Source organism: Eptesicus fuscus, chromosome 12, assembly GCF_027574615.1.
Source record: "Eptesicus fuscus isolate TK198812 chromosome 12, DD_ASM_mEF_20220401, whole genome shotgun sequence".
Lineage (NCBI taxonomy): Eukaryota > Metazoa > Chordata > Mammalia > Chiroptera > Vespertilionidae > Eptesicus > Eptesicus fuscus.
This window is the reverse complement of record NC_072484.1, coordinates 29186684-29210700: the sequence shown is the minus strand read 5'-3', so window position 1 is coordinate 29210700 and position 24017 is coordinate 29186684. Positions and strand designations below refer to the sequence as shown.

Here is a 24017-nt window from a genome sequence, read left to right as displayed (position 1 = left end):
TCATAAGCTGGTTTGGCTTAATAGCTAAATATATAAAGCAAAATTAATCTGTGAAATGTCATCAGTTAAGCAGTTGTGGTATGGGATTTCAACATACATGTCTCAGAGTTAGATTTAAATGTAGATAAAATTAAGTAAGAATATAAAGGAGCCGAAACCGGTTTGGCTCAGTGGATAGAGCGTCGGCCTGCGGACTCAAGGGTCCCAGGTTCGATTCCGGTCAAGGGCATGTACCTTGGTTGCGGGCACATCCCCAGTAGGGGGTGTGCAAGAGGCAGCTGATCGATGTCCTCTCTCATCGATGTTTCTAACTCTCTATCCCTCTCTCTCTTCCTCTCTGTAAAAAATCAATAAAATATATTTAAAAAAAAAAAAAAAGAATATAAAGGAATTGAATAGTGCATTCAATAAACTTAATTATATGTGCGTATATAAATAGTATTTCACATTCCTACAATAGGCTATTTTTAAAAAATATTTTATTGATTTTTTACCGAGAGGAAGGGAGAGGGATAGAGAGTTAGAAACATCAATGAGAGAGAAACATCGATCAGCCGCCTCCTGCACACCCCCTACTGGGGATGTGCCCGCAACCAAGGTACATGCTCTTGACTGGAATCGAACCTGGGACCCTTCAGTCGGCAGGCCGATGCTCTATCCACTGAGCCAAACTGGTTAGGGCTGTTTTTTGTTGTTGTTGTTGTTTTTTTAATATCCAAGGAACTTTGGTCAAAGTTTATCAATGTCCAAGGTCATATAGAAAGTCTGAACAGATGAGAAAAGTTGAGATTTTACAGGCCATATTGTCTGGAAATAATACAAATAAATTAGAAAGAAATAGTTAATAAGATGACTCCTTTGAAATCTGCCTCCTATGGAGGATTTCCCTATTTTCTGTATTCATTTTCACTGTAGAATTACCCTCAGCATATATTCAAATTGGTAAATTGGTAGTAGCAAGGCATTAATTCCTTATATTTCTGTTTTTATATTGTCAAAATGTCTTTATGTTTCTTTTTGATTCATTTGTGTGACTACTGCTGAAGTGGGTACAGGTAGTACCAGTGTCCTGGTACTCTAATTTTACTATAAAACTTGACCTGAAATTTTAGGTTGCTATTCCTGGCCTTCCCCTTTCAATTCTTTCTAAATTTTCAATAACCACTTGTTGGTCATTCACTAGGACACAGGGAATTTCAAATTAAAAACTGGTAAAATTTAAAAGAAACAATACCTAATACAGAGGAAATGTGGAGAATAGAATATTTTTACATATTGCAGGTGAAAATATGAATTGTTACAGCCTTTGGGAAAATAATTTGGCAGCCTGGTTAACAATTACAATTCATATTCCTTTTGGCCCAGTAAACCTCCTAAGATTCTATTCTTAGAAATAAAAGCACCAGTTAGGCCATATGTATAGGGTTATTTATTGCAGCAATGTATATAATGCCAAGCAATTGAAAACAGAATGAATGTTAGTAGGAGAAGGGCAGAAAAAAATTATATCTCTATAGGTTGGAATATTATGCTACATGAAAAGGAATGAATTAGACCTGATAGTTGGAGAGAGTCCCACAAAGTTTTGTTGAGTGAGAGAACAAAGATGCACAAAAGTTTGTGTAATAATTAATTTCTGTAATAAAAAATTATGTAAGCACCAAGCATACATCATGGGCTCATGAGCATGAAGAAAAATAGTAAAGAATGCTTGCTAGTGGTTAAATGTTTATCTTGGTGGGGGGTAGGTGGGAGAACCAGGAAGAATTGTTTTTTAGTTGCCCAAAAAAGCCTGTGATTATATCTATTCACTAGAGGCCCGGTGCATGAAATTCGTACATGTGTGTGGGGGGTCCCCTCAGCCCAGCCTTTACCCTCTCCAATCCAGGACCCCTCAGGGGATGTCTGACTGCCGGTTTAGGCCCGATCCTCAGTATCGGGCCTAAACCGGCAGTAGGACATCCCTATCATAATCCGGGACCGCTGGCTTCTAACTGCTCACCTGCCTGTCTGCTTGATTGCCCCTAACTGCCCCTCCCCCTGCCAGCCTGATCACCCCTAACCGCCTCTGCCTGCTGGCCTGATCGCCCCTAACTGCCCCCCTCCCCCTGCTGGCCTGGTCGCCCCCAACTGCCCCTCCGCCGGCCTGGTTGCCCCACACAGCCTGCTTGTTCAGTCACTTGGTCGTCTCTCACTAACCTCCCTGCTGGCCTGGTCGCTCCACGCAGCCTGCTGTTCAGTCGTTTGGTCGTTTCTCACTAACCCCCCTGCTGGCCTGGTCGCCCTACGTACCCTGTCGTTCAGTCGTTAGTCATCCCTCACTAACTCCCCTGCCAGCCTTGTCGCCCCACTCAGCCTGTGTTCAGTTGTCCGTCTTGTTGTTTCGGTCGTGATGGCCCCTGGTTTTTTATATACTAGAGGCCCGGTGCACAAAATTCGTGCACAGGCGGGGGGGGGTGTCCCTCAGCCCAGTCTGCACCCTCTCCAGTCTGGGCCATTTAGTGCAGTCGGACATCCCTCTCAAAATCCAGGACTGCTGGCTCCCAACTGCTCACCTGCCTGCCTTCCTGATTGCCCCTAACCACTTCTGCCTGCCAGCCTGATCACCCCCCAACCACTCCCCTGCCAGCCTGATTGATGTCTAACTGCTCCCCTGCCAGCCTGTTTGCCCCCAACTTCCCTCCTCTGCCGGCCTGGTCACCCCTAACTTGCCCTCCCCTGCAGGTTTGATCATCCCCAACTGCCCTCCCTTGCAGGCCTGGTCCCTCCCAATTTCCCTCCCCTGCTGGCCATCTTGTGGTGGCCATCTTGTGTCCACATGGGGGCAGGATCTTTGACCACATGAGGGCAGCTATCTTGATCTTGTGTGTTGGAGTGATGGTCAATCTGCATATTACTCTTTTATTAGATAGGATAGAGGCCTGTTGCATGGGTGGGGGCCAGCTGGTTTGCCCTGAAGGGTGTCCCGGATCAGGGTGGGGGTTCCCTTGGGGCGTGGGGCGGCCTGGGTGAGGGGCCTGTGGTGGTTTGCAGGCCGGCCATGCCCCCCAGCGACCCAAGTGGAGGCCCTGGTATCTGGGATATATTTATCTTCTACAATTGAAACTTTGTAGCCTGGAGCGGAGCCAAGCCTTCTGCTCGCTCTGTAGCGGCAGCCATTTCTGTTGGGGTTTATTCACCTTCTATAATTGAAACTTTGTAGCCTGGAGTGGAGGCCTAGGCCAGCCAGGGCAGGTGGAAAGCTTGGCTTCCTCCATCGCCAGGGGCAACCCTAGCCTGCTCTCTCCAGCTCCGTGGCTGCTGCCATTTTTGTTAGGATTTATCTTCTATAATTGAAACTTTGTAGCCCTAAGCGGAGGCCTGGGCCGGCCAGGGTGTGCGGAAAGCTTGGCTTCCTCTATTGCCGGGGAAACCCAAGCCTCCCTCCTGCTCTCTCCATGGCCGCAGTCATCTTGGTTGGGTTAATTTGCATAATAGCTCCTGATTGGCTGGTGGGCGTGGCTAGTGGGAATGGCTGGTGGGTGTAGCAGAGTGATGGTTAATTTGCATATTAACCATCTGGGATTGGGATGGAACATCTTTTATTAGATAGGATTAGGATTATCTGTAAAATTATGTAAATATGCATGTTTAAAGATACTAAATAAATATTTAAAATAAAAATGGCCTATTTCTTTTCTAAAGGTGATGCTGATTTACAAACACCTGAGCATGTCCATGTGAAGGCAATAGAAACTCTTAAGAGCAAAACAAGTATAATAGAAAGCCATAAACTTTTGGAGGTAGGAGAGCCTAAAACAAAGAATTAAGGTAGTGCATGCATGGGTGTGCTCTCTCTCCCTCTTGAGATCGCTCTCTAAAACAGTAACCAGTGGGAAATTTAATTACCAATAAAACTGGGGTGGACTCTGTGGTTGGTTGGTATTGCTCTTCAGGGACTTTTGCTTTTCTTTGATTTGTCATCCTTGGTGTTGGCTTTGTGTTCAGGCTGCGGTACTTCTAACTGTAAAATCCACTGTAGCAGTCCAGAGGGAGAAGTATAGTCTCTCTGGATGTCTTTTGTAGGGTTTCTTGGAAACGTTTGCTGAGATGGAGTTTGGAGTACAAGTTGTTTATAACAACTGTGAGAGGAAGGGGCTGAGAGCAGAACTGGGCAAAAGAAGAGCTTTAATGCAAGCCTGCCCAAGGGGCAAGGATTGCTTATCAGAGTTCCATGTTGGATTGAAATGCTCAGCCTTTATACCTGCTCTGGTGTGGGCTGCCCTGGGAAGACAGCTCATGAAGGACTGGCAGCTGGAGGCTGTCTGATGACCAGACTCCCTGCTGCATCTGGCAGCAAGTTCTTCCTTGAAGGGGAGATCTAGGTGGCACATCTCTCTGTCTACCACACTGTCTTTAAGAATCAGAAAATACTTTCCAGAAGTCCTTCATCAGACATCCCCTCACATTTAAATATTAGGTTCCATGTTGTGATAAAGACTAAGAATGATTGTTCCTAGTCTTTCTCCACTTCTCTAGTAAAGAAAGTCCTGATTTTCATTGGATGCATGGTTATCTGGGGTCATGGCTACATACCTCAGTCTCTACATTTAGATTTGTCTAACTTTTGGCTGATTGCATTGTCATGTTTGACTTGGAGGCGATATGTGCCTTGTTTTCTTTTCCTCCTTCTTGCTGGGTAGACTGTGGGAATAATAGCTGGAGTTTAAGCAGCATCTTGGATTATGAGGTGGAAGCCACATATTGAAGATGACAAAACAAGATAGAAGAATATTAGGTTCTTGATGATCATGGAAATGCCTTATATGCTCTGGATTGCTTCCCTTTGGCAATCAATTATTGGCAGAGGGCACAAGAAACCATGATTGGCTCAGACTAACATTTTGGGGGTGAATAGACATTGGGGAGTAAAACATGGAGACATTTGTGTCAATTTATAGCAGAGGTAGAGAAGGGCAAAGAAGTCGAGATTTTCAGGGCATTATAATTGTGATAGGTTATGGGATCTTAACTGGGGAAGTGGGAAAGTGAAATGTGTGGGTAGTGGGGATGAACATGGAGGAGAGTTGGTCTAGTGGGTTGGAGGTCCCAATGGGGCTGATGTCTCATTGGGAAGGGAGAAGAAAGCTAAATGAATTGGAGAGAGAAGAGATGGTAATAGTATAGGAGTACAGGACATGTAAAATGAACATTTTGGTGGTTGTGCTGTTACTGGTAATGACAAGACCTAGAAGACTGAGTAACTAAAATGGGATGGAGAAAGATTTTAATGTTGAAATTATGAAATGGAAAATCTGGGATTGGGATGGAACATCTCAGATGTTGAAGTAGTTGAGTGAAAGGCAGTGAACTAGATACTAATGTCTTCAGTGGGTGAGATGTAATTGGGATCTCAGTAGATATCTAAAAAAGTAAGGGAGACTGATCCAAAAGAGTGTCTGTTTCAGAGAGACTGACATTGTTGGTGGAAGTTGGAGGAAAAATGACCTGGAAACAGCAGTGAGAAGGGAAATAGCATCCTTCTTAAATAATAAAAAGCCTATCTAATAAAAGAGTAATATGCAAATTGACCATCACTCCAACACACAGGATGGCTGCCCCTATGTGGTCAAAGATGGCTGCCCCCATGTGGACACAAGATGGCCACCACAATATGGCCAGCAGGGGAGGGCAGTTGGGAGGGACCAGGCCTGCAAGGGAGGGCAGTTGTGGGCAATCAGGCCAGCAGGGGAGGACAGTTAGGGGTGACCAGGCCTGCAGGGGAGGGCAGTTAGGGGCAATCAGGCTGGCAGGGGAACAGTTAGGCATCAATCAGGCTGGCAGGGGAGTGGTTAGGGGGTGATCAGGCTGGAAAGCAGAAGCGGTTGGGGCAATCAGGAAGGCAGGCAGGCAAGCAGTTGGGAGCTAGCAGTCCTGGATTGTGAGAGGGATGTCCGACTGCCCATTTAGGCCTGATCCTACCAGGATTGTGCCTAAACGGGTAGTCGGACATCCCTCAAGGGGTCCCAGATTGGAGAGGGTGCAGGCTGGGCTGAGGGTCACACACCCCCTGTGCACGAATTTCGTGCATCAGGCCTCTAGTTTCTATATAACACAATATACTAGAAATAAAGTATAAAGAAAAAAGGAGAGTGAGAAAACATATTTATAGTATATATAACATACAAATGGGAGCTCCTTAATATAAAAAGAGCTCCTAAATATTAATTTGAAAAGACCTCTTGGTCGCAAAGTAGGCAAAGAATATGGAATCTAAATTCACAAAGGGAGAAATGCAAATGAACAAGTGATGAGAAGATTCAAACAAGGGCTAGTACCAGTCAAAACATTAATTAAATAGTAGGATATGCCTATCATATTGGCAAGATCTCAAAATATTGCCAAACTTCCGGCTTGGCACGAGTGTGGGAAGACAGGTGCTGATGTACACTGTTCAAAGAGGGTTGGTTATAGATTGCCACTTCAGAAGAAGCAGCTTAAATGGCTATGGTGGATCTGTTGTGAGTTGTGGCTTGATGTGTTTGCCCATCACAGTTATGCTGTCTATAATGTTATTGTATTAAATACGTATAACTGTTAATGTGAAATTTTTTTTGGTCAATCCTCACCTGAGGATATTTTTTCCATTGATTTTTTTTTCTACAAAAAGTGGAGGGAGGAGTGAGAGAGAGAAACAGAGAGAGAGGAACACTGATTTGCGAGAGATACATTGATTGGTTGCCTCCCTCATGTACCCCCACCAGGGCTAGGAATCGAACCTTTGTGCACTGGCCAACACTCTAACCATTGAGCACACCAGCCAGGGCTTTGTGATGTTATTTTTTAAAATACCAACTCATATTTATAAATAAGTTTTTGTGGCCATTTTTATGGTATAATGTATGATTTTCCTTATCTGGAAAGATTTAGATAATGTTTTTTGTTTATTTGTGTTGATTTTAGTATATTTGTAACTTCTTAAGTGTATATGTTAGTTTTATCTATATTTGTGTAATCTGAATATAACTATGCATTTATCTTCTTGTTATATAGTATGCATCTCACTTTGCTTAATTTGGATTGTATTGAGAATTAGAAAATATATTATTAATATATAAAATCTTGATGAACTTAAGTTTTTTTCTTTAAATTACAGATTAACTGGATCTTCTGGGTTTGTAACAGATGGACCTGGAAATTATAAATATAAAACGAAGTGCACATGGCTCATTGAAGGACAGTAAGTAATAATGGCTAATTGATTTTTTTTTTTTTTTAGGATAGAGCTCAGTGTAGCATTACTTTTCCTACAAGTAAAATTAACAAACTGTAGCATAAAGTACTTAAATATTTTTATTCAATAATTTCTTATAAGTAAATTTTATTTTATTTTTCTTAATCTTTATTTTTACTTAAAAAAACTTTTTGTGTTGATTTATTTTTATTTTTTTATTTTTATTGATTTCAGAGAGGAAGGAAGAGGGAAAGGGAGGTGGAAACATCCATGATGAGAGGGAATCATTGATCAGCTGCCTCCTGCAACTCCCCCACTGGGAATCGAGCCCACAACCTGGGCATGTGCCCTTGACCGGAATCGAACCTGGGGACCCTTCAGTTCGCAGGCCGATGCTCTATCCACTGAGCCAAACCGGCTAGGGCTTTTTGTGTTGATTTAATGCTGTAGAGGAATTGTACACACCAGAATTTTGTATATTTTCAATTGTACTAGTTAAAAAAACAGGAGTATTTTAAGTGATGTGCTAATGCATTAGAAAATCATAATATTGTGTCATTTTTCTAAATACCTATTTTTATTGTGGGGATGAAAGTTAGAATAACTGTTATTGTCCAAACAACTCCTTCTCTTCGCTCCCATGCCTCTCCAGCTGTTACCTTCTTTTTCTTACCTTTAGCAAACCTTACTTAAAGCAGTGTTTCTCAAACTTTTTGGTTTCAGGACCTCATTACACTCTTAAATTTATAGAATTCTAAATAACTTTTGTTTTTGTGGGTTATATCGGTTTTTATCATATTAAAAATTAAAACTAAGAAATACTATTTAATTCAGTTTAAAAACAACTAATAAACCCACTATGTGTTAGCACAAATGACATATTTTTATGAAAAAAGAAGCCCTGTATTTAAAAAGTTAATAAAAGAATGGCATTGCTTTACATTTTTGTAAATCTCTTCTCTGGATTAATAGAAGACAGCTAGATTATCATTTTTTATGCATTCACTTTGTTTCAATGTTACGATGGTGAAGTATGTGAAGAAAATTAGACTTCATTTGAATATGAAGTGGGAAAAGGGAAGGGGTTTTTATAGTGCTTTTAAAGAATTGTGGATGGTAGTCTTTGAAAAGTGGTAGTTTCTTAAAAGTAAATTGCAATGTGGACTATGAAACAATGTGAATGAACTTTAGGAATTTGTTAAATTAAAAGTAATTAGTTTTCTTGTACTTGAATGGATCTTTAACCTGTGCATGGTTTTATAACATGATATGTGGTCATTTGGAAAATATTGGCTCACTGAATTATGCAGATATCCCAAATGTTGATATATTTCATTATATGATATTTTAAAAAAATCACATTGGGCTATGGCCAGGTAGTCAGGTGGTTAGAGCATTGTCCTGATACCCAAGGTTGCAGATTAGATTCCTGTTTAGGGCACATAGAAGAATCAACCAGTGAATGCATAAATGGGTAGAACAATAAAAATCGATGTTTCTCTCTCTCTCAAATCTATTTAAAAAATCACATTAGTTATATCACCATCAATCTCATCAGAACGTTTTAAATATTGGGAAGTTGTGTCTAGGTGGCAGATATCAATCTTCCAAAGCTCTAATTATTGCTTGAAAGCTTGTTTTTTATCTTTGGCACCAAATACTGCCAATTGTTTTCTTTGAAGTGACAGTTTTACTTTGTTCATTTTCAAGAAAATATCTGCCATATATCCAAGTCTGAAAAACCATAGTTTGTTCTTTCAAGTAAAAATGGTAAATGGTGTTCTAAAAGAAAAGCAACTAGTTCAGCTCACAACTCAATTTCAAAAGTGAGTTTCCTTGAAACCATTGTACTTTGTTAGGTAGCAGAAGTGCTTTATGCATACTTCCCACCTTGTCATGCATAATATTAAAAAGAATGAGTACCATTAATAAAATGAATAGTTTTTACCTTGTAATAAAGCTATGCTTAAATGAAGCTGTCATTTCTTTTCTTTCTGTGAGGGAGTGATGGTGAAGCATAACAGTGATTGCTAGTACAGTTTGGTGCTACTGTCTTGCTAGGTTCCAAGGTGTCATCAGTTTTACCCACAATTTGCTCTTGTACCATTAGTAAATGCCAACATGATGATAAGGTACATGATAGCTTAATATTAATTATTATGTACATAGTCTTGACCTCTTGGGCCCCTAAAAGGGTCTCAGGGCCCCTGGTGTTCTGTGGACCACACTTTTGAGAACTTGTGCTCTATGGTCTGCCCTTGCCCTTTCTGTCAGTCCACTCCCTTCTGGTGTCCTTCTCCGCCATTGCTCAGCATGAGATCTCAGTGGTTGTTCCTACTCAGCCTAAGCAAAAAATAATTTCTCCTTCCTCTTATCCCCATATTCAGCCTATCAGTAAGTTCTGTCCATTTTCCTTCTAGAATATCGCCCAAATCCTTCTGCATTCTCCTTTTCATATTAATCTCTGAAATTATTTTAAAAACCACCACCCTCAACTTCCTTGGCCCCTGTAATAGCCTTGAAATTGGCCTTTTGATTTTTGCTTTTGCCCCTTGCTTACCTCTTACTTCTTATCTCATGAGGTTCCCTCGATTTGCTGTTTCAGATATGCTGATTTTCTTCATATTGTCCTTTCACATCAACTTATTTCTTCCTGAGTCTTTAAGACCATGCTGTTTCCTCTGCCTGAAACGTTTGTTCCTAAGCTTTTCATATGGCTTATTTCTTGTCATTCTAATCTCCTTCAAAGCTTTCTGGGGTTATTTCCCCACCACCTGGTGTACTACCATAACATAATTCCTTTAATTTCTTCACAGTACTTATCACCATCTGAGTTAACTTATTTGTGTATTTACTTAGTTGTTAGAGATGTTATTTAGATAGATAAGTGTGAGGTAGAGGAAAGTCTAGACTGGAGACATATAATTAGGCATCCGCAGGAACTAGATGGTGTTGCTAATACCAAGAGCTGTTTGAGCTGAAGCCAGGTTAGAGAGTGAAGGGCTAAGTGGGATATGAAGAAATGGAGAAAACAAAGTCTTCTGTAGAGTTTTACTCTATTAAGAGGAGAAAGGGATGGGTGGGGTAATAACTCGAAAAAGAGTTGGGATATGAAGCTTTTTATGTTTTGTTGTTTTGTAAAATATGTGATACTGAAGGAGATTTAAATGTGGATGTAGAGGTTTCAGATAAGGGAGATGCTAAATATTTGAGAAATGGAAGGAGAAGTAGGTAGGTGTATCTGTTTTGAAAAATGGGAATTTGAGAGATTTTTGTCTTGGTGCTGAACAGAAGCAGAGAAGTGGGTGGGACTGAATGGCTTGAAATAGTAATTGAGAATACCAGTTGTGGAGAAGGAGAGAGAGAGTTAGTAATAGGACTGCTGGCAGAATTGAAGTACCATTTGAAGTTGGTGAGCAATGACCAATACTGGAGCCAGCCTACTCGGTGGTGTGACTTTCTCTGGCACGGATTAGTTTTGTTTGGGTTCAAAGTCAAAGCAGGTAACTGTTTGCCTGTAGACCACGGCTTTTGCCAAGTAGTTCCATGAAAAGTTAGAGGGGCAGGTGAGTTTAGAGAATTGGCAGGTGTGATTATGAAATGATGTAGTGTGGAATCTTCGGTTGAAGAAGGAAGTGCAGAACTGGAAGGGCTAATGGGTTGGTTCAGAGGCTGTTAATGAATAGCTACTGTGTAGGCTATAAGGCCCAAAGAGGCACAGACCATGTCTATTTTGTTTATCAGTGCATGTTCAGTGGTCTCTTGCATATAGTAAATACTAAGTAAATCTTTGACAAATAATGAAATACTCCTTAGTATTAATTTCTCCTCTCTGTAAATGAAAAACCTAGGTATATATTTTTCAAATGTTTGATAGTGATGATTATTATAAATTATTTTTTGTTGGTTTTTTTTTTTTCAGGCCAAATAGAATAATGAGACTCCGTTTCAATCATTTTGCTACAGAGTGTAGTTGGGACCATTTATATGTTTATGATGGGGACTCAATTTATGCACCACTAATTGCTGCCTTTAGGTAAGTTCACTCATATTAGTTGTTAATCATATGATTTCTGAATTCAAACATATGTCCTAGATTGCATTCTTACTGGACTCACCTTTATTATTCCTTAACACACTATTTCATGGAAAGAGTACTATTTCTGGAGGCCTGACTTGGTTTCCTGTAACTACTAGGTAAGTCTTTGGGCAGAGTACTTGACTTCTCTTTTTAATTTCCTGCTCAGTACAGTCATGATGGTAGTATTGTTCACCTGCTTCTCCTGGTAGTGGTGAAGTTTACATTTTAAAAATGTTTTGTGAGTAATATGTTGAATATTAATATTTCTTTAAAAAATTAAATCAGGGATCATGTTAATTTTAATCCTTTCTGTGTTCCTCATTACATAGGCCTTCAGGAGGTATTTGTTAAATGCTAATATAGGTGTGTGTGTGTGTGTGTGTGTGTGTGTGTACTTATGGGTGAGGGAAACTTTATGGAAGAATACACAGAAAATGAACAATGGTTATCTGAGGAGAATGAGGAATATACCATTTATGTATTATAATATTTTTTCAATAATTGTATTCCATATTGTTAAAATAGCTTCACACCCAATATATGGCGTGTTCTAAATTGCTTTTGGCATTTTAGTTTTTATTAACAACTAGAGGCCCGGTGCACAAAATTTGTGCACTTGGGGGGTGGTCCCTCAGCCCGGCCTATGTTTGGGCGCCCTCGGGAGATGTCCAACTGACAGCTTAGGCCATCAGTAGGACATCCTTAGCACTGCTGCGGAGGTGGGAGAGGCTCCCGCCACCACCGCTGCACTCGTCAGCCATGAGCCTGGCTTTTGGCTGAGTGGCGCTCCCCCTGTGGGAGTGCATTGACCACCAAGGGGCAGCTCCTGGGTTGAGCATATGCCCCCTGGTGGTCAGTGTGTATCATAGCAAGTGGTCCTTTTCCACCATCAGGCTGAAACTGGCTCTCTGACATCCCCCAAAGGGTCCCAGATTGCGACAGGGCGCAGGCCAGGCTGAGAGACCCCACCGGTGTACAATTGGGGCTGGGGAGGGACACAGGAGGTTGGCCAGCCGGGGTGGGACCACGGGAGGGCTCCAGGGCATGTCCGGCCCATCTCGCTCATTCCTGATTGGCTGGACCACCGCAGCAAGCTAATCTACCGGTCAGAGCACCTGCCCCCTGGTCGTCAGTGCACATCATAGTGACTGGTTGATTGCCTGCCCACAGGTAGTCAGTGCACGTCATAGCAAGTGGTTGAGTGGCCTTAGCATATCATTAGCATATTATGCTTTGATTGGTTGAATGGCCAACTGGATGACCAGACACTTAGCATATTAAGCTTTTATTATATAGGATAACTGGCTGTGTTGTTATCTTTTTTACCATATAGGAATTCAAAACCATCCTATTTTTCTTCCTTTAACTTGATAGAAGGTTTATAAAATAACTAGAGGCCCGATGTACAAAATTGGGGCTAGAGTAGGCCTGCCTTCCCCCGGCTGCCAGCACCGGCTTCCCTCTGGTACCCAGGACCTGGGCTTCACTCTGGCTGCCAGCAGGCACCTGGGACCCTGGCTTCCCTCCGGCCACCGGCTTCATCCGGAAGGATGTCTGATGTAATTAGCATATTACCCTTTTATTATTATAGATATATTTTTAAAATACACATCTCCTTAGGGAGTCATATTTGTCAGTTTTTTTTATCTACAACTCACTTTCTGGATTCTCCCCACCCCCTATAAGTATTTTATTTCCTTGACTAAATGGAAATCAATTCAACAAATATTTTTTTGTATTCCTCACATGGGACTAGTCTCATGTGGGTGAGGAAGTAACAGAGTAAACAGTACAAGAGTTGCCAAAGGACACAGGAGACCAGGGACTAATGTGCCCTTGTATTTCTCCCCTCGCTTTGGCTTAGAAATCTCTCTAACATATTTTGAACTAAGAACCAGTTTCTAAGATTCACTTTCAAGGCCAAAGATCAGGATGGATAGGCCATGCTAAGCATCAAAATGTCATTTGCTAAGTGTTGAGCATGTATATCTTTATGCCAGAATTTGAAGTATTCCTTGCATTATAGCAAGAGGCACCACAAATTTTAACATAAGCGCAAAAACTATCTATAGTATGATGTTATCATGATAGTACTTTTTTTGGGTTCACTTGATACTGAGTTCATTAATCCAAATATATGGAGTTTTGTAATGTGCTGGGCACTTGTAATCAGCTTGCCATTAGCCTTGTGGGAACATCAGCCAAACAGGTATGCATAATCAATGCTGTGCTTCACCTGGACTGGGTATTTGTTGAGCAGACATGTGAATCAACAGCAACATATAAATAAGTAGAAGGCTGTAATCGTTATAATTGATGACTTTTGAGAGAACCCAAAGTATATGTAGAGAAAACAGGAAAAATTTTAGGTTTCTATAAAAAAAGTTGGCTAACTGATAGTATAGACTAATCCATTGATTGTATTAAAATTTAACCTGTGGCATAGTGTTGGAATATAAATTTTCTAAAATTATAGTGAGAAAATACAGGTTTGAAAATTGAAATTTACCTGAAACACAAAACCTCTAAACCACTGATAAACAGAACAATTTGGAAATCCTGACACAAGATGGGGAGCTGAGAAATGCTGTTGGGTCAGGAGGACTTGGATAGAGGAATCAACCCAGTGGTAATGTGCTGGGGACCTGGAGTGGAGAGAGCCTGGCAGCAGATAGTTCAGCCAATAAAGAAAAAAACCACACAGGATTCAGAAGATGTGGACTTTTAATCTGAATTCTGTTCTGTAGTCTTCAGTTTTTAAAACCTAAGATGAAGGTGTTGTATGGTGTTTTCTCTGGGTGTATTGCAAATTATGAAGCAAAGAGGCCAGTTTGGCTAGGGTCAAGTGAATGAAGGGAAGAGAATAATGGTTGAGATTTTTGTTCATTTGTTGGTGTTGTGTGTGTGGAACATATTGCATAAGACCTGGTAAGGATTTAGGCTTCTAAAGAATGAGGTGGTGGTATTGGTGGTGGAGACAGTGCCTCAATAATTGAAGATATTGAGCATATGAAGATATGCAATAGGCAGGTAAACATAGGAAAAATGGTTAACATTGGGAGTGTAAAAGAAACTCAGCATCAAAATTTAAAAATCACTTTTTACTTATTAGCGAAGCTAAAATAGGAATAGTAATCTTACTTGGTGGGGTGATGTGGGATTGACTCTTTCAGTCTTTATTGATGGGACTTCAGGTCGGCACGTATCTTCTGGAAAGCAAGTTGGAATTATGGGTCTGGAACCTTAAAGCCATCATTTAGAACCTTGACGTAATTCTTTCCCTCTCTAGGCACCCAGTGAATATTTTTGTGTACTAGAGTGAGATACCATAAGTTCTGAAGGAACTTTTAGTAATATGGGAAATGCTTATGGTATACTAGAGGCCCGGTGCACGAAATTTGTGCACGGGGATGGGGGGTGGGGGGTGGTGGTGTCCCTCAGCCCAGCCTGCATCCTCTCCAATCTGGGACCCCTCGAGGGATGTCCGACTGCCCCTTTAGACGGGCAGTCGGACATCGCTCTCACAATCCAGGACTGCTGTCTCCCAACTGCTCACCTGCCTGCCTTCCTGAATGCCCCTAACCGCTTCCACCTGCCAGCCTGACCACCCCCTAACCACTCCCCTGCCAGCCTGATTAATGTCTAACTGCTCCCCTGCCAGCCTGTTTGCCCCTAACTGCCCTCCCCTTCAGGCCTGGTCACCCATAACTGCCATCCCCTGCAGGCTTGGTCCCCCTCAACTGCCCTCCCCTGCAGGCCTGGTCCCCCCCAACTGCTCTCCCCTGCAGGCCTGGGTCACCCCCAGCTGTCCTCTGCTGCTGGCCATCTTGTGGTGGCCATCTTGTGTCCACATGGGGGCAGGATCTTTGACCACATGAGGGCAGCTATCTTGGTCTTGTGTGTTGGAGTGATGGTCAATCTGCATATTACTCTTTTATTAGATAGGATAGAGGCCTGGTGCATGGGTGGGGGCCAGATGGTTTGCCCTGAAGGGTGTCCCGGATCAGGGTGGGGGTTCCCTTGGGGTGTGGGGCGGCCTGGGCGAGGGGCCTGTGGTAGTTTGCAGGCCGGCCACACCCCCTGGCGACCCAAGTGGAGGCCCTGGTATCTGGGGTTTATTTACCTTCTACAATTGAAACTTTGTAGCCTGGAGTGGAGCCAAGCCTTCTGCTCACTCTGTGGATGCAGCCATTTCTGTTGGGACTTATGTATCTAATATAATTGAAACTTTGTAGCCTTAAGCGGAGGCCTGGGCTGGCCAGGGCTGCAGAAGCTTAGCTTCCTCCATTGCTGGGGGCAACCCTTGCCTCCCGCTCTTTCCAGCTCCGTGGCTGCCGCCATTTCTGTTTGGATTTGTTTTATAATTGAAACTTTGTAGCCTTGAGTGGAGGCCTAGGCCAGCAAGGGCAGGCAGAAAGCTTGTCTTCCTCTGTTGCCAGGGAAACCTAAGCCTCCCTCCTGCTCTCTGTGGCTGCAGCCATCTTGGTTGGGTTTATTTGCATATTTGCTCCTGATTGGCTGGTGGGCATGGCTGCTGGGCGTGGCTTATGGGTGTAGCGAAGGTATGGTCAATTTGCACATTACTCTTTTATTAGGTAGGATTACTGATAAAATCCTATATAATAAAAGCCTAATATGCTAAGTATCCAGTCGTCCATTCAACCAATCAAAGCATAATATGCTAATGATATGCTAAGGCCGCTCAACTGCTCACTATGATGTGCACTGACCACCAGGGGGCAGACACTCCAATCAGTAGGTTAGCTTGCTGCTGGGGTCCGACCAATAGAGACTGAGCAAGATGGGCTGGACACGCCCTGGAGCCCTCCCACAGTTCCTCCCTGGCTGGCCAACCTCCTGTGTCTCTTCCCAGCCCCACTCGTGCACCAGTGGGGTCCCTTGGCCTGGCCTGTGCCCTCTCGCAATCCAGAACCCCTCAGGATATATCTGAGAGCCAGTTTGGGCCCGATCCCGTAGGCCAGGCCAAGGGACCTCACTGATGCACGAATTTGTGCACTAGGCCTCTAGTAGACTATATAATGTAATCTGGTATTAATTAGGCAAAGAAAATACATCAGGATGTATTTGGGATTATGTGTTTGTTTATCAAGCTTACTTATTTATATTTTTACTTTTCATGTCTTTTGCTAGTATTTGACATTCATCAACTCATGAAGTTTGTTACCTTCTGTGATTATTAGAGGTTTATTCAGTTTTTCAAAGAAGCATTATAAAAATGTTTATTAAAAAAAGAAGAATAGGGCCATTGATTTCAAATCTTAATAGAAATATAACCCAGAATAAAGGGGAATTTAGCAAAAGATTCATATCTATTCCCCAGAGAAACCAGAACTAATAGGGTTGTACCATGCATTTATCACAGGAAGTTACCCCTCCTCCTGGAAGTGGTTTTTTAAATTATAAGGATGAATTTCAGCTCTGAGTTTGTGTTTGCCACCATGTGATGTGTCTATGAGTGTGTTTCCCTTGATAAGAAATGTGTTTTCATTTCAGTGGCCTGATTGTTCCTGAAAGAGACGGCAACGAGACTGTCCCTGAGGTTGTTGCCACATCAGGTTATGCCCTGCTGCATTTTTTTAGTGATGCTGCTTATAATTTGACTGGATTTAATATCACTTACAAGTAAGATATTTAAGTCTAATATTTGCAGTTTTATTCAAAAGACTGTATACTTTGTTTTAACAATAATAATGACTAACATATATTGAGGGCTTACGGTGTGACAGGCATTGCGGTAAGCAGTTTGAATGTATTTTCTCATTTAAAGTTTTTTTTAAAACTCAGTGAAATATGGGCACTGTTTTTCTACTTGTTTTATAATTGAAGAAACTAGTGGGAAACAATACATTGTTAAAGTGCTTGAACCACAGTTTCAACCTAGATCTTTCTGCTATTGAGCTTCTCCTGGAAGAGAGGGGTATTTTCCTGCTAATGGATTAAAACAGAGGGTTTTTGCTAAGTACGATTTAACAAATAGTAGTAGTTTTCATGTACTCAGTGGTTGGACCATTGATGACAACTTAGTTGAGGTTACAAAGGAAATGTAGACAGACAGACTTTAGCAGCTTTTGGAATTTGTTGTGATATGGAGAGAAGCTAACTTTGGTTGTTGCTAATCTTCACCTGACGATATTTTTTCCATTGCTTTTCAGAGAGAGTAGAAGGGGAGGAAGTGGGGTGCCGGGGAGAGAGAGAAAATGTCAGTGTAAGAGAGACAAATCGATTGGCTGCCTTCTGCTTGTGCCCCAACTGGGGGGCAGGGAGCGAACCCACAACCCAGGTACATACCCTTGACCAGGAATCAAACCTATGACCCTTCGGTGTATAGTCCGGTGCTCTAACCACTGAACAACCATGGACAGAGCTAGAGAGGCTTTTGTCTTTTCTATTTTTCCTCTTAAGAAATGCCCCCCGATTAAATGAACCTCAGTAAAGGAAGCAAATTTCACTATGGGGGCTGCTCTCTCTGTGGAGTAGCCTATTCTCTGCCTCACTGCTTCACTAATAAACCCACTTTCACTTCAAACTGAAAAGAAAAAAAAGAAGAAATGTTTCTTTTCATAAGTAGTTAAATAGGCTGGCGGCTTGTGATAAAGAACTTCTGTGGCCCTCAAATCCTAAAATACTATTTGGCCTCTTACAAAATAAGTTTGCCAGCTCCTGGCATAGGCAGTCATCTCTACGTGTAACCTTAATGTTGGGTTGTTATTCTGCCCATTTTCTCATGATCTCAGTATTCATTCAGGCTGATTTGAAGCTGTCTCTATCTTGATTAGTGTGGTGATTCAGTCTTTCAGGCGCCCAGGGTGTGTGATTTGGCAGCTTAGGTGGCTTATCACACACAGTACTAGCAAGGTGATTTTTAGTGACACAGGAATAAAGGCTGGGTTGAGGGGAGATGTTGATAGGTTGGTTGGGTACATATGAGATGTCTAAACAGGACATTGATATTGGGATCTAGGACTCAGAATTCCTGTTCGAGTTGGGATGTCATCTGGAAATCAGTGCCATTTGGACAGTGACTGACTGGCCTATGGGGCATGTGCACAGTGACTGGCCTATGGGGCATGTGCACAGTGGCTGGCTATGGGGCATGTGCACAGTGGCTGGCTATGGGGCATGTGCACAGTGGCTGGCCTATCGGGCATGTGCACAGTGGCTGGCTATGGGGCATGTGCACAGTGGCTGGCCTATCGGGCATGTGCACAGTGGCTGGCTATGGGGCATGTGCACAGTGGCTGGCCTATGGGGATGTGCACAGTGACTGACTGGCCTATGGGGCATGTGCACAGTGCCTGGCCTATCGGGCATGTGGACAGTGGCTGGCTATGGGGCATGTGCACAGTGGCTGGCCTATGGGGATGTGCACAGTGACTGACTGGCCTATGGGGCATGTGCACAGTGCTTGGCCTATGGGGCATGTGCACAGTGACTGACTGGCCTATGGGGCATGTGCACAGTGCTTGGCCTATGGGGCATGTGCACAGTGGCTGGCTATGGGGCATGTGCACAGTGACTGACTGGCCTATGGGGCATGTGCACTGTGACTGACTGGCCTATGGGGCATGTGCACAGTGACTGACTGGCCTATGGGGCATGTGCACAGTGACTGACTGGCCTATGGGGCATGTGCACAGTGACTGACTGGCCTATGGGGCATGTGCACAGTGACTGACTGGCCTATGGGGCATGTGCACAGTGACTGACTGGCCTATGGGGCATGTGCACAGTGACTGACTGGCCTATGGGGCATGTGCACAGTGACTGACTGGCCTATGGGGCATGTGCACAGTGACTGACTGGCCTATGGGGCATGTGCACTGTGACTGACTGGCCTATGGGGCATGTGCACTGTGACTGACTGGCCTATGGGGCATGTGCACAGTGACTGACTGGCCTATGGGGCATGTGCACAGTGCTTGGCCTATGGGGCATGTGCACAGTGGCTGGCTATGGGGCATGTGCACTGTGACTGACTGGCCTATGGGGCATGTGCACAGTGACTGGCCTATGGGGCGTGTGCACAGTGACTGGCCTATGGGGCGTGTGCACAGTGAGGAGAGGGATAGTAGAGGTAGCTAAGGGGCATAGGAATGCCTGTGAGCTTTGTTGTCATAGAAGCCCAGAGAAGAAAGTGTCAGGAAGGAGGAAGCTGACAGCTATGAGGTTGAGTAAGCAAAGGAGGCTTTTAGGTCACCCTAGCTGGGGAGGGTGGAGTCGGGGGCCCAGTAGGAATGGAAGATTAGAAAGTCATGGCATTGAGAGTGGGAAACTGGTGAATTTCTTCTCTGAAGGGGAGGGGATAGAAGGGAGATGTGAGTTTAGGCTAGGGCTTCTCAAACTTCACATGCACAAGAATCTTCTGTAGGACTTGTTAAGGCACAAATTTCTGGGCCCTACCCAGAAATTGTAGTTCAGCAGAGCGGTGCCTGAGAATCTGTGTTTCTAAATACCTCCTGGGTGATGCTGCTGCCACCTGCAATAATCTGGGCAATAATCTTTAACAAATTTTGTAAACTTGCAGAGACTATCCATATATATATACCATAAGGATGATGGTGCATTGTTGGCAGTTTGTCTTATCCTTTTCTTCTGCAAACTTGCAACATGCATTTCGTAATTTTTGTAATGCTCATCATTTGTGGCTACCAAGAATAGGATAGTCATTCCATCTTGAGAAGCTAAGCCTGAACATTTTGCAAGAATTTCTTCTCTCTTTGTAAGTTCTTTCACTTATCTCTTAAGAGAATCCAGCAAGGTCAATTTGATTTCATTACTTACCCAAGCTATGCTTTGTTGGGTGACCCTATTTAGGCTGAATGGTAAGTACTGCAGCTGTGCTTGTGAATGAACTGGAAAGACAGTGACATTCTTAAACCTTGTGTAGGAGAAAGTTCTCCTAAATTATTACAAGTGTTGCTTTGTTTTGATTTAATTTTCTCTCACTGTTTTTATAGTTTTGACATGTGTCCGAATAATTGCTCAGGCCGAGGAGAATGTAAGATCAGCAACAGCAGCAACACTGCTCAGTGTGAATGTCCTGAAAACTGGAAAGGTGAAGCATGTGACATTCCTCACTGTGTAAATAACTGTGGTTTTCCTCATCGAGGCATCTGCAATTCCAGTGATGTCAGAGGATGTTTCTGCTTCTCAGAGTGGCAGGGTAGGTGCTTTTTTCACTTTTCTTCCAATTTAAAGTTTATTTCTAGTTTAATAACTTGTAATTGACTTTATTTCTAGTATCTATGTCTTCTCTGTTATTCATATATCAGGTAAGTGTTTAGATTTTCACATCTCTTTATTGAGCTTCTTACAAATATTTGAAATTCATAGATATGTGGTTGTAGTCTCTTTAGAATTGGGAAGGGGTTTGACATTCTTTGCAATTCATTCATGAAAGTTGGAGAACTTGGTCTCAGCCATAAGAAGACATAGCAGATAACCAAGCTGGGAGATGGGACAATAATAATGTCTCCTCAGAAACTTTCAATATATAGTAAAATTCTAAAGTAGTCAGCTAATGGATTTATATGTAGATAAAAATTATTAAAGAAGCTTGAGCAAATTCTTTAAGGATGGATGATTATAGCTGATACTGATTTAGTGATTTTCTTTATATATTTATCCCTTCGTCAGACCACTTTTATTGTGAAAGGAAATGTGCTTTTATAAATGCTTTATTTGTTCAATTTGGCTGAAATCAAGGAGGTAAATAACTAAAGTATTTGAGTACCTACCACTGTGCAAATGGTGCAGCAGAAGCTAAACCTTCCAAGAATGGAGCTTCTTGATTTTCCAGGAAATGGGAAGTTTGTACTATTATTCCTGGGACTAGTCTTTACATTTTAGCCCTAAAGTTTTTTTTTTTTTTCCATTTGCCTTATTAATCCCTTTGTCCACTTTCCTCTGAGGGCTGTTGAAGCAAGTATTTTATTTCTAAAAAAATCCTAACCTGTATATGGTCAGGTCATCATTAACAAGTATGTGATTTTGAATTTTATGAGAGATTACTGTTGGTCTCTAGCTTTGAGTAAATGAAAAGCACAAATTAAAGTGATTTGTCTGATATCTAGACACTAAAGGGCAAGAATGAGTATTCTTTAGATATTTGTTACATTTAGTAGATTAAAACTTGAAATGCAGTAATTCTAAAGCTGCATTTTGTGAAGCTAATTTATTATGTTTTATTAGGTCCTGGATGTTCAATTCCTGTACCAGCTAACCAGTCATTTTGGACTCAAGAGGAATATTCTAACCCAGGGCTCCCCAGAGCCTCTCACAAAGCTGTGGTCAATGGACATACAATGTGGGTTGTTGGAGGATATATGTTTAACCACTCAGATTACAGCATGGTTCTAGCGTAAGTTGTTTTAACACTTTTGCAAAAAAATTAATTTTCCATTTTTAAAATTTATAAAATAGAGATAAACAAAAGGAAAAGAAATCATCAGTAATTCTATTATCTGGTGGAAAATCTCTGTTAATATTTTGGTAGTAGTATCCCAGACTTTTTTGACATATTTTTAGTTTTTGAAATTGGAAGCCACAAAGAATTCATTGTAATAAGCAATAATTCATCTTTTCCAAATACTGTATCTCATGCTTTGCTTTAGGTACATATAGTAGGTTCTTTTAAATAGGGGGTTACTTTATTTCTTCATTTAATTAACAACAAATCTATAGATCAAATGGTTTGAATTTATAGTTTACCAGTGGAAATTAGGCCACTGTGTAGTACTTCCCAGAGTTCAAGGTCCAATTTACTGGTCTCATGCCACTTATCCTGAAAGGAGAATATATATTGTCATGGTGGAATTAGCTATGGAGATTGACTTTTGGGAGAAATTTATCAGCGCTTAACTCATTGCTGATTTTGTGCCCTCGCAGTGTCTTCTAGGCATTTTCTATTAATGAAGGTTGTAAAAAACTATCATCTGTTCTTTAAGGGGGTCTGGGAATATGGCATAGTTTATGATTTCCCCCAAAATGTATCATTAAACACACAGAACAACTAGGAAACATACAAAAATACATGGGTTACATTGATAACAAGACTTGGTTAGAGGTATGCAACCACATCAAGCATGTCAAACTCAAAGGCTAACATGGGCCAAATAAACAAGGCTTAAGTTTATGTGGGCCGCAGAAAGACAAAAGCTTCAATTTTCATAGAAACGTAGGTTTATTTCAATAGAGACATGGTGAATACAAAGGGCTGAAATAAATGAGTAATCATTAACATAAAATAATAGAACATTTTAATAAAAATTACTATTTTTCTTGAACATTAACTTACCAGACACTGAATAACTGCACAAATTAATAAGTGTAATGCAAATAAACCTATATTTCTTGTTCTCCGAACTCGAAATATTTCCTGTTGCGCACAGCAAACAAGTCAGTCCAAGACTAGTGGCGATCGGCTGCTAAAATATTCACTGCCAGTATTAGTGGGGAGAAATGGTGTGCCTGCGCGTAAGGCTCGTAAGGGAAATTAATGCAACATGATTATAGTCATCAGTCATTAGCGAATGTTGTAGTTCGTGATTAATAGTTATGTATAACAGGATATTGTAAAAATTAAGTTACAAAATTTTTATTAAAACGTTCCTTACATACCATTATATTGGCTGGGCCCCAAAAATATTCATTGTGGGCCTGCGAGTTTGACATGCTTGATCTACACAGATGGGTAAAACTAAACCACTGACAGCTGCAAGACTTGTATGTATCAGTATCTGTGCAGGAGTAAGCAAAGGGCAGCAATGAGTCCACTCTCTTGAATAGTAGGAGTAAATGTGTTTACAGAAGCCATAGTAGTCCTTCTCAGAAAACACCTTGTATGGTCAGAACTCCACAAAAGTCTTGCAGCGGTATACAGTAAGTTCTGTAAAACCATTTTCCTGGATAGTTTTGAGTTATTTTTACCTCAAGTATAATACTGTGTTTTTTAAAAAATAGTGAGAATAAAATACATAGTGAAAGAAAGGGAGGGTGAGAAGCGGGAAACAGAGCCAGGGAGAGACAGTGAGAATGATTGAGACTTCTCCAGGCTTCTAAGCAGAAAAGTAAACCACATAAAAGGGAGAGAAATCAGACTTGCTTCTGATTTCTCCATAGCAACATTTAATACCAGCATTCAAGGGGGCAGTATCTGCACATTTCTGAAGGAAAGAATGGATGGTTTAAGAATATTATACCCAGCCAAGGTGTCATTCAACTCTAAAGCTAGCAAGCAGATACTCTTTTTTTTTAATTTAGTAAATCTTTATTGTTCAGATTATTACAATTGTTCCTCCTTTTTCCCCCTATAGCTCCCCTCCACCCGGTTCCTACCCTATTCTACCCTTACCTCCCCCCACTGTCCTCATCCATAGGTGTACGATTTTTGTCCAGTCTCTTCCCGCACCCCCCACACCCCTTCCCCCCCGAGAATTTTCAGTCCACTCCCTTTCTATGCCCCTGATTCTATTATATTCACCAGTTTATTCTGTTCATCAGATTTTTAATTCATTTGATTTTTAGATTCACTTGTGGATAGCTATGTATTTGTTGTTCATAATTTTTATCTTTACCTTTTTCTTCTTCTTCCTTGTCTTAAAGAATACCTTTCAGCATTTCATATAATACTGGTTTGGTGTTGATGAACTCCTTTAGCTTTTTCTTATCTGTGAAACTCTTTATCTGACCTTCAATTCTGAA

The 24017-nt window shown here is 41.7% G+C and overlaps 1 protein-coding gene across 3 annotated transcripts in view; it reads left to right on the top strand.

The window, feature by feature from the left end:
• Positions 1–24017, top strand: part of ATRN (attractin) — a 167202-nt gene that overhangs the window by 29990 nt on the left and 113195 nt on the right. For all 3 annotated transcript variants that reach the window (XM_028144728.2, XM_054724370.1, XM_008141034.3), the window contains exons 2-6: positions 7136–7219; positions 11136–11249; positions 16809–16937; positions 20273–20478; positions 21507–21675. In XM_028144728.2, coding sequence (XP_028000529.2) covers positions 7136–7219; positions 11136–11249; positions 16809–16937; positions 20273–20478; positions 21507–21675 — 702 coding nt within the window. The remainder of the gene's footprint in view (positions 1–7135; positions 7220–11135; positions 11250–16808; positions 16938–20272; positions 20479–21506; positions 21676–24017) is intronic.